The sequence below is a fragment of the Pieris napi genome, chromosome Z (assembly GCF_905475465.1).
Source record: "Pieris napi chromosome Z, ilPieNapi1.2, whole genome shotgun sequence".
NCBI lineage: Eukaryota > Metazoa > Arthropoda > Insecta > Lepidoptera > Pieridae > Pieris > Pieris napi.
The window spans coordinates 358,626-370,011 of record NC_062259.1 but is presented as its reverse complement, the minus strand read 5'-3'; the positions used below and the strand labels follow the sequence as shown (position 1 = coordinate 370,011).

General features: G+C 31.2%; 1 protein-coding gene and 2 long non-coding RNA genes across 6 annotated transcripts; 1 reads left to right on the top strand and 2 right to left on the bottom strand.

Annotated features, from left to right (window-relative positions):
- Positions 1–154: 154 nt before the first annotated feature.
- LOC125062639 lies at positions 155–3,548 on the bottom strand. 4 transcript variants are annotated; one of them, XM_047668680.1, is made up of 6 exons: positions 2,796–3,548; positions 2,082–2,208; positions 1,733–1,800; positions 1,387–1,486; positions 840–964; positions 155–511 (listed from the first exon to the last, which is right to left on the bottom strand). In XM_047668680.1, exons 1-6 carry the CDS (start codon positions 2,863–2,865, stop codon positions 267–269), a joined length of 735 nt encoding a protein of 244 aa, XP_047524636.1. In that variant the 5' UTR covers positions 2,866–3,548; the 3' UTR covers positions 155–266. The 4 variants fall into 4 exon arrangements, with proteins under 4 accessions (XP_047524636.1, XP_047524634.1, XP_047524638.1 ...); XM_047668678.1 differs by having other exon boundaries at positions 831–964; positions 2,796–3,537; XM_047668682.1 differs by having other exon boundaries at positions 368–530; positions 2,796–3,547.
- Positions 3,549–8,057: 4,509 nt separating this feature from the next.
- Positions 8,058–8,474, bottom strand: LOC125062550. Its single transcript, XR_007119291.1, has 2 exons — positions 8,295–8,474; positions 8,058–8,134 (listed from the first exon to the last, which is right to left on the bottom strand). It is a non-coding gene; the product is annotated as an uncharacterized LOC125062550 (long non-coding RNA).
- Positions 8,475–10,118: 1,644 nt separating this feature from the next.
- LOC125062874 lies at positions 10,119–10,640 on the top strand. The gene is made up of 2 exons (XR_007119351.1): positions 10,119–10,362; positions 10,453–10,640. It is a non-coding gene; the product is annotated as an uncharacterized LOC125062874 (long non-coding RNA).
- Positions 10,641–11,386: the final 746 nt, after the last annotated feature.

Genomic DNA, 11,386 nt, shown 5'->3' with positions numbered 1-11,386 from the left:
AGGTGTCAACTTATTTGTTCTTTCACTTTCAAGTCAAAGATGCGTTCAAATTTTATATAATTATTTGAAAACGTATAAGTTTATTTTCCTATTATATCATTTCTAGAATTATTATGTTTGACGAATGTTTTGGTTTACCTTTAGAAAAATTCAATTTAAATGTTCAGTGTTACTTTTAATAATGAAATAAATTAAATTAAATAAACATTAAACAAATTTATTATCAACAAACCACAAATAGATAATGAATAATGCATTGATTGTTATTAAGACATATTAATGTGAAGCTTAGGATTAGAAATGCCTTTGACGCTACTTGTAAAGTATGATGTATATTTTTCAGGGGAATATCCGTGAATTTTGATCTGATGTGGGGCATAGGCGCGTTCCTGTAGGAATCCACGGTCAAAAAGGGGGTGGGTGGTAGATCTCTTCTTTCTTGGTGAATCTTGCATTGGTTGAGATGGATATGGGTCTACGTAACGGCGTCCATTAATATCGCTGCCATCCGCTGTCGGGAATATCGTTGGCTAAATTAAAATAGTCAGGTTAACGGTTTATAATATATTATATAAAAATTGATAGAAAGAGAGCAATGTGTTTCGTAGATCGTACTGTCTCTTTTACACGTCTCATAAAAAGAAGCTGTAAAGTAAGACAGGCAGACATATTATTAGCTATGTTATTTTTTGGATAATTTTTACTTAAACTAATTTTAATATGTTTTTGGTAGTTCTTAACATTTAATTACAAAATGTGACTTGGTTATATTTCGTACTTAAAAGAAAAAATATATTTTTTAACGGCTAAGTTTGTATAACAAAAATTACTTGGCTTGCCTGCGCCTCTGTTGTTAAACATGCCGGGAGCTGGTTGGCTCTGGGGTTCACCACCTGGGTTCTGCTGTACTGGTCCCATGCCGACTACCGCTGCGTTTGGTTCATTTTGTTGGCCCTTCCATGGCCTAAAATATATTATAAATATAATTTACACAAAACTACAGGTTAAGTGCTGAATACTTATTGAATAATTACTGTGCAGCAATAAAAAAGTGTTATAACACAAGAAGAAGAATGTAATATACTAGGTCAGTCAAACTACAGCTGTCAAACCATAATTTTCTGTATAGAGTTTGACATTGGACAGCGCGAGATTGTGACTTCGGGAATTAATATGTGGACTTAAAAATAAAAAAATATTGTTTTTGTTTTGTTATTTGCCATATCCATTATTACAATGCTAAGATTCGTTTTATCCGTTTCAAACTGTGGTAAATCAATTTTTCTATCTTGTCTCTAGAATTGTTGCTTTAATAATAGAAAGTGTTATATTTCACAAAGTTAATATGATTACTATTTTTAAAAAATCAGTTTGCATTATACATACTTGTCAGGGAAAAGTTCACCAGGTTGTCCACGTGTCTGTACAATTCGTTCACCATTGAGTTCCACAACGCAACGTAAGCGAGCACAGCATGTTGGAAATTCTGTCACGGATTTTTTGCATCAATTACGTAATAATGTCCATGTCAGTTGTGGAAAATAAAGATCAAAAATAAAAGAGCTTTCGTCCATTTTTTTTAATTTACTAAATGAGAGGGTGAAAAATAAATATATAAAAAACTACACCAAATTAGAGGTATAAGGAGGAGCAGCAGACACTGTTTTACTAAGAAATCTTTGGTTAATTATTATTATGTGTGTATGAGACTAAAAATTATTAAAAAACATACCAACGTTCTCGTCTTCAATATATTCGTGACATTCGAGGGCATTTTCAGGTATCTTTGGCTTGCGGCAACTAAAATTGAGCTGGTTTTTAATAATATCCAATTACGGAAAGCATCAACAAATTGGAAATTAGTAATTATACGAATAAAAATCCTTAATTTTTTACCACCTACAATTATTTTTTACATTTACTGTAATTATTTACGCACCCAAAACTAGGCCATAGATTATTAGACATAGATACTTAGAAACAAGCGAGACCCGCTAGTGGCATAAGATCTAACTTGGTATTTTTCAATTTGTTTGGCGTAACATCTATCTCAAAGTTTTTTGGCTCCTGACTTTTCTTACCCGACAGCAGCAATAAAATATTTCCCGTCTCGTATTTCACATCGGTATCTGTGGCAGGTGTAATGATCTGACCATTCCTGCCACGGCTGGTATCCCTTCCTTGAGTATTTATCGACGCAAGCTTGATCTGAAATCATATTATATGTTCTATGTTTTGTTATATGAAGAATAATATGTAATAAGACCTTTATAGAGGTTGTATATCTTTTAATAATCTTTGGAACTTGGAATTGGTTATAATTGTTTAATTTATTTTTAATAAACACTTATTTTGAATGACTAAATGACTTAAAGATCTTATTCTTTTTGAAAAACAGAGTAAGCAAAGGTATATTTTAAATAAATACATATTACTGTATTTATTTGTTAAAAGAGATGAATTTTGTAAAAACAAATATTAAAGATTATTATATTTATTTCTGTTTCATTAATTTGGCAGAGTTGTGTTCTCTTACCCGAAACAAATATTATTTTAAGGGAAAATGACCTTTGACTGGCTAATACAGTAATATTTAATTCAATGACAAAGACAAGAATGCTGCGATTTGACGATATTAATATTCTGTTCATTACAGCGGCATTTTAGGAAATGAATAATAAATTCATCATTCAATGATACATAGATTAATAACTGGTAATAAAAAAAACTCATATACATATTTTCAAATGAATAGGCATGTAATTTTAAAACAACTAAAATTAATAGGTACTTACAGCTCACGTCATCTGCCAAAATTAAATTTATTCCCAACGCCATTAAGAAAATGAACATTTTGCAATCCATTATTTTCTAAAAAATATTTAATTTTTACACGAATGTTCGAACCAAAACCTCACACTGATTAAAAATTCACGAATCGGCCCCTCAAATACTCTTCCGCGAAATGTTTATTTTGTAAACTTTAGCGAGTTGACACTTGTTTTTCCAAGAAAATATTAAATATTTCCACTTTACAGCGGATTTCCCATACATTCAAGCACATTTGTCATATTACTATAGATTATTTAATTATTATTTTTTTCAATTTCAGATTATAAAATAAAAGGTGTTTTAGAAAATACGCTAATAGTAGTAGAGGTGAAACATTATAGTCAAAAAGGTTTTAACTTTTAACGTTTGATAAAAATGCTATTATAAATATTAGTTTCAGCACTTAAATAAATAAGATTTTCGAGGTAGAGAAAGTGGCTATTTATATTGTTAGAACAAAATGCTATAAAATAATGGTTGTGAGAGCGTAACTTGCCAATTTATTTGCTAGGAATAACCAACCAGCTAGTAATCCAGACAAGAATTCAATAGATAGCACTTGATAAAATGAAGAAATCAACAGTAATTATCAATGCTTTTAAATAAGATTCCAAGAAATAGTCTATTGTTCAAAATTTCAAGAAATACTTTTGTCTGGTAATAATTATCTGATTGTACGTAAATGACGTTTATTTCCGTTAATAGAAAAATATTAATTTATCGTACGAAATTTAGATATTATGCGTTTTTGACAAAATTTTAGGTTGGTAGTTGGTACTTAAATAATGTAACTTTTTAAATTTCATCTTCAACATTAATTATTTCCCAACAATAAAAATACTGTGCATTTAGTAGTCACACTAACGATATAATATTATCATTTTAATAATATTGTAGAAGTTTTATTAAATTTAAGAAAGTATACCAATAACATGAAAAATTAAAATAAATGTTTTTTTATTTTTTTTTTTTATTATGGCAATAGTTTTGACTTTATGCCAGTTTCAAGTAAAAGGTTGGGAAACTACACGCGAGAAAAAATAAACAAAGATATCAAAAGGAAATACCTAAAGGGATAAGCTGGTTAAAAACAAAATATGTACACAAACATATTACATCTTAATATTATTATAGATTATGAAAGAAGATAATACATTATAATACAATAAAGGATAAGCAAAAGGCAGGAGATTTTAGTCGGAAACGGAACATGAAGTGATTGTAAGGAATTCAGAAAGGAGGTACGGTCATATTGGGAACAAGAAAAGAAAATATGGTCGAGGTCACCAATATCTTCTCCACACTCACAAATATTACTATCAACAATACGAAGCCTTGCTAAATGATGAGGTGTACAAACATGTCCTAAACGCATTCTGGAAATGATAGAAGTGACAGTTTTAGAACTTTTAACCTCAAAGAACCATGGTCTACTGGGGATCCTGGGTTGAATTTCAGCATAATGTTTGCTTTTGAACTTGCTGCTTCTCAACCAAACATCATTCCATGACTCCCAAAGATGGGTTTTGGGAAGAATATTGGCTAAATCATGACAATAATTAATGTATGGGACTATGTCTCCATCTTTTATAGCTTCTTTAGCAAGCTCATCGGCTTTCTCGTTTCCTTTAATCCCACTGTGACTTGAAATCCATGCAAAGATAACGATTTAATTTCTTTGAGAACATATTAAAAGCTTATCACGTATTTCGCAAATAATAGGATAACAAAGTTTCATTTGGAAAGGAAATTTTTCAAGAGATTGTAGTGCACTTTTTGAGTCTGAAAATATGATTATTTTTTAGATTTTAATAAAATAACTAGTTCTAAAGCTTTTAAAAGAGCAAAACACTCTCCAGTAAAAACCGAGGATTCAGGAGGAAGTTTAATCATTTGAATTATTTTATGTTGCCAATGAATTAGACCAACTCCAACACAATCACCAGCAGAGATTTTAAGAGGCATCTGTAAAAATATAATCCCAACCTTCCCAATTTTTTTCCTCAACGCTACTCATGAAACGAATATTTGCTTCCAGAATATCTTGCTTACGGACGCCTATATTATATCTTATATCCGGATCAAGAATTAAAGAATTGAATTGTGTCATAAATATGGGTAATGATGGAGATCGATGAATGCGGCTGTGTTAGATGTTAGAAATTTACGAAAGCTTATTATTAGACATGGTAATGATTTGTGACGCCAGTAACGGGATGTTTGAATAATATTGTTCAATTCATGCAGTTTTCTATGTAGAGGATAGTTAGAAAACTGCATAGATTTGAACAAGAATCGATCACTTAAAAATTGCCTTCATAATTTTAAAGGAGGATCGCAGCATTCTACTTGTAAAGCATTGGATGGGCTTGATTTCATTACTCCTGTCACAATTCTCAAAGCTTTTGACTGAATGACATCAAGTTTTTGACTTCCCAAGACACTACCTCCATCCAATAGAAATGTGCCATAATCTAAAACAGATCTTATAAGAGCGTTATACACAAGTTTCATAGAAAACGGAAGAGCACTCCACCATACACCTGAAAGGCACTTCAGGATGTTAAGCAGCTGTGCACATTTCATAACAACATGTTCATAATGGGTAAGTCCAGACAATTTTGAATCCAATATAACTCTTAAAAATTTAATTTTTGTTTGAAGTGGCAAAGGTTGACCATTGAAGGTCACATTTATTATAGGAGTTGTGCGTTTTTTGGAAAATACGACTATTGAACTTTGGGAAACTGATAGATCTAAGTTATTTTTAACCAACCAGGGGGTCTAGCCAAGATGGCTTAACAGTAGTGTATGTAGAAAGTCGAAAACTAAATTTGTATGAAAATGACAGCTCGTGTCGACAGTCGGTAGCCTAGGCCCTAAAGGCGTGAGTCGGGATACAATAAGCGACGCCATGACAGTGCTACGAAAAGACACACATTAACGCTTACGCTATTCGGTAGCCAACGGCCACTTAATGTTTCGGCAGTGTAGAAAAAACGGCGTTTTTCCGCCATGTTTTAGCGTGATCTCAAAAGCTGCTGTAAGCTGTTTGCAATAATTCAGTACAACTATTGCCATCTTTAATGACTACCGTTTTAAAAACATCTCATATTTTGGACGTTTTAACGAAATGGTTTTAATTTTTTATCTGTCTTTTTTTAACGTTCTCGTGTAATTATAATAATTTAAACTAGACTTCATATTTTTAAGTTAAGAGTTTTAGTTTTTCTATGAATCAATGCGAGGATAACATAATAGACACAGATAAATATGAAAATATCAAGAAAATCAGCAAATTAGTAGAGGTAAATCCTAGTTATATTGGATATCTCTTATTGATATTTATATTGCATGTAAGTTGTTGTTTAATTTAAAAAATACATATACCATTTAATATTGCATATATTATGTAATCACAAAGTAAAATTATTGTACATTTTATTTGTATATTTCAGATGATAAAGCAGTCACTAATGAACATAATTAGAAGTTCTAAATATATTTTATTGTAATTATAATAGAAGCTAATGATATAATATTTATTATATTAATCAAATAAAGTGGATTTATACTTCATGAACTTTGGAAATATAAAATCTAGTGAGCATTACTAAGGAATGGTAAGTAGATATTTTCTTTAATTATTTACTAAGTTAATATACTAGAGAAGTTATTATAATATTGTTAATGAATGAGAAGTTTGAATTCAAGTCCTTTGGGAGTTACTGACATTGTTTGGTTATTAAGAACTTTAATTGACAATAAGCAGCAGTGACAAATTAAGTATATTTTTAAGTTTAGAATTAAGTAAAGAGTTTTAATACTAAAGTTACCTATTGAACAAACCTTGGACCGATCTTACAGTTTAGTTTGTCAGTTTTCTATTTGATCAAACTACTAACTAAAATATTTTCTTTTCAGAAAAAGAGAAGCTATGGAGTATGAAATAATGGTTGGTTAAGTAACATTACCTCAAGAACAGGAAACAGTAACTGAAACTATGTTCTTCTACATTTAATCTTAATAAGTTCAGCAGTTTGAATGTTAATGAGACATAAACAAACTGCATTTGTAGATTTTGGGAAGAATTATATCTTTACAATAACTATTATTATTTACAATTGTTGTGTTAAGGAAACAATCACTATTTTTTTAATCGCCCAGGATGTATTCATAGTAATTGTAGGTATCATAGTAATTTTATGAAATCATCACAACATCTAACATTAGGTTTTATGAATTGAACAATTTTTTGTATAGGTATAACAGCACACAAACAAGATATTGACATTGCTGCAAACTAACACTTACATTTATTAGTTAATTATCTACATATATAAATATGAATACATCTACATTAGGTAGTAATGCATTTAATTTGATGCACCTGTGTGTGTTCTGTTTTGTTTAATAAGTTGTTACTTATGCTTATTTTTCTATGTAGACTGCATTATGTTAAGGAAGATATTTGGTGCCTTATTTTAATAAAAAATAACCATAACTGAAACATTTTTATTTTACTACCTGTTTGTTTAATATTCCTAACTATTAGTAGGTACGGGTCATTCATATATGCATTATCTGTATATTCTTGTAAAATAAACTAATATTGTGAACCACTTTATTGGCTTTTCCTACTAAAGAAAGGTAAATTACCAATAATAAAACTGACAAATACATAACATACAATGTTTATTCATTTCTTACTTAAACAGATTTTGCATTTACATATTCACTAGTAGCAAATCACTGATATAACCAAAAGTTAATTGACATAATAAATATTAACTTAAAATAAGCATCAAACTTAAATTTATATCTAAGATGTTGGAGCATCAATATGGAGTCAAAGGTTGATTAAGGGTTATAATTTAAGACTAAGTTTCTATTTTATAATTTTAATTAATCCCTCTTTTTTATAAATATATTATAAACAATCAACCTTTATGACTCTAACTTAAACTGAAATTGTTTGATGGACATAAACAGAGATAATTCCAACTAGTAGCAAATCACTAATAAAATCTGCTTTCAAATTGACATTAAAAATGTTCAAGCACAAACACCAAACCTAATTAAAGCTTAAATCAAACTCTAATTTCTTATTTCAGTGTTCACACTAGTCTACGTTTTTTTTCTATTGTTTTTTAACTCCTTGGACTTTATCAACTTCTAGTCAACCTTATTTTCACTCTTTATTTATCAATCCAAAGTACTATTTCTATTGTTTCTTCTAAGCGGTAACAAAATATGTTGCTTCTTCATTTTGCAGATTAGTTGTGAGGTCAACCGTCAAATCCTAAAAATATCAAAGTATGAGTACTACTAATTATTATTATATATCGCGATTTTGCAATTTCAAAATATTGTATTTATTTGTAGCCTTAAATTTCTGAGAAAACATGAAGCAAAACAATTAATTTAAACATGCAATTAAAATTCATATATTCACTTTGCACCTTCCGTAAATTCCACTTAAATCGAAAATTGTTCCAACCTTGCTGACATTCTAATGTCCCTTTTGCAGCTTCCAATTGCAAATTTACAAAAATATTGTAAAGTTTTAACTTCTATTTGTTTATAAAAGTGACATTAGGAATACATTAAATCCAGAGACAATATGACGGAATAAGGTGCTACGAACAGCAGCTCGCATCTACGCTGTCGACTTTGCGGTAATGTATCGACATGCCTCTTGGCTACGAACGAAGCGTTTTCGACAGTACAATTACGCAAAAGCGGTAGTGTATGTAGAATACTTTTCGACACCAATATGGCTAGACCCCCAGATATTAAGACAATTAAGTGAACTTGACATGGAATTGCAAGCCTTATCCACAGATTTATCAACGGAATAAAAAAGAAGGTCATCTGCATATTGTAGCACATGTTTATGGGAATTTATAGATAATTCTAAATCATATGTGTAAATATTATATAAAAGTGGTCTTAGTACCGAACCTTGGGGAAGGCCTTTAAAAACTGTACGCTTTAACTCGGTACTATTATTATCTTTCTGAACGAATAATGATATGTATCTGCAGGATAGTAAATTTATGATAAAATATATTATTAACGTAGGAACCTGTAGCTCTAATAATTTTCGTTCTAGAATAGAAATGTTCACATTATCATAGGCGGCAGAGATTTCCAAAAAGGCAGCTACAATATCTTCATCACGCGAAAAAGCTATGCGAATATCCGTGGTTAATATAGCTAAATTGTCTATTGTAGATTTTGGCTTCCGGAAACCGTATTGACTATTGGCTATTAAATTATTGTTTTCTATAAACCATTCCAAACGATTCTTCACAAGATGTTCAGCAATTTTAAATAGTTCAAACGGAGGACAGCGCAATAGGCCTATATGAGGCAACATCATTGGTAGGTTTGTTAGGTTTTTTAATAGCTATAACTTCTTGAGACTTCCATGTTTCAGGAATATTACCTGTGACCATGACGGAGTTTATTAAATTTAAAAAATACATTAAGGCAGTATCACAGATGAGATAAAAATGAGTACATAAGACCATCCTGACCAGGAGATGAATCTTTAACATGTGAAAGCACACCTTTCAATTCATGTAATGAAAAAGGAGAGTTTAAAGAGGAAGAGTCATCTGTCAAAGACGATTCCAAAGTAGATCGATTCAGCAGCTGATGGAGGAGCTAATCTGTCTAAAAAGGCATTTGTTAAAAAAGGGGGAAGTGAAGACGATGATAAAGATTCTTTGAAAGCAGATCGAAAACGTTTAATACTTGTCCAAACTTCTGAAGGGCACGTAGAAGGAGATATAGAAGTACAAAAAAATTTCCAGCCTGCCTGCTTTTTATCTCTGAGGAATTTACGTGTGGTACTAATAACTTCATTGAGAATATCTAAATTTTCATTGGACATGTCCTCAGCATAGACTCTCTCAGCTTCCTTTCTTCTACTTACAGCAACCATACATTCTCTATCCCACCATGGAGGAAAAGGAATCTTATTAGACGGATTTCGTTTGACAAAAAAAATCTGATTGGCAGATTCTATTAAACATGTAGCCAAAGCTTTAGAAGAATTGGTCTCACCACCGCTAACTAATTCAGGCATATCATTTATTTTAGATTCGACAAGGATTTTAAATGCAAGCCAATCAGCATTATTTATTTCACACGAGGTTGTCGTTTTTGATAAGGAGAGCGTCTAATAGGTGAGGATATGATAATCGGGAAATGATCATTGCCAAAAGTAGATGTTGAAGTGTACCAAGAACGAGAAAAAGCAAGATCTGGACTACAAATTGATAAGTCAACCGCGCTAAGCTTTTCATTAGGCTTTGTACGTCTGGTTGGTGAGCCAGTATTAAGTAAACACAAATTATGTAAATCTAATATTTCAACTAAACGTACACCATTGGAGTCAGTAGTGCCACAACCAAACATTTGGTGATGAGAGTTAAAGTCACCCAATAGAAGGAATGGACGACTAAGTGAAGAAAGTAAATTATTAACGCTATTGAGAATTACAAAAGAGGAACGAGCTAGGTAAATGGAAACTATAGAAATATTATCAATTTTCATGCCGACAATATTAATGGTATTAATTAGAGATAAATGAAGAAAACGCTATTTCAGAAAAATTAATTGAGTTCCTGACAAGTAATACTACGCCACCATGGCCATGAAATCTATCATCACACAAGCAGGTATATCCTGGGATCCTAAATAGGTACCCTGGCTTCAACCACGTTTCAGATAACGCAACAACAACGGGAGAATGTTTATTTATCAAATATATTAAATCATGTTTCTTTGGAACAACACTCCTGCAATTCCATTGAATTATCTTGCAATCTATTATTTTTAATAACATTAAATGATTAATTTTTTCATTAATAGAGGCAACGTGGGACGGTTTCAGTAAGTTTGAGTTTATTAAAGTAGTTAATAATGCTAGTATCATTTCTAAGACATCAAAATGACATCATCAAATCAAGACTTTTGTTCTTCTTTATTTTTGTGACCAACCAGAGCACTGCCTTTTTAGGCTCTGGAACTTGGAAGTCTTTTAATATATTATTATGAGCAACACGATCATAACCATGTTGTGGTTTAGGAGGAGAGTGAGGTTTTAAAAATACTGTCTTTTTATATGAGGCATTAGTAGAATTATTACGAGATACAGACTTCGCTGTGGAAGAATATACGGGCTTTGGTACTTCCGGAATTGTTGAACTTAATGCATCTGCGTATGAAGGCTTAACAGAAGAAAAATATTTACTGGCTTCGGCATAAGACATGCAGCTCTGAGCCATTTTAACTTTGATTTCTGTCTGTCTCACAATTTCTGGACAAGACTTATCTATCGCTGAATGGGACCCTTCGACTTCACACATTACACAGTACAGAGGATCTTTATCTGACCTGTTACATGATACACCTGCATGTTGACCTCCACAGTTATAACATATTGGAGTCTTAGAACGACAATGAACTTTGGTATGACCATAACGGCAGCATTTATAGCATTGTATGGTAGGATAAATATATATTTCTACTGGAAGAGCAT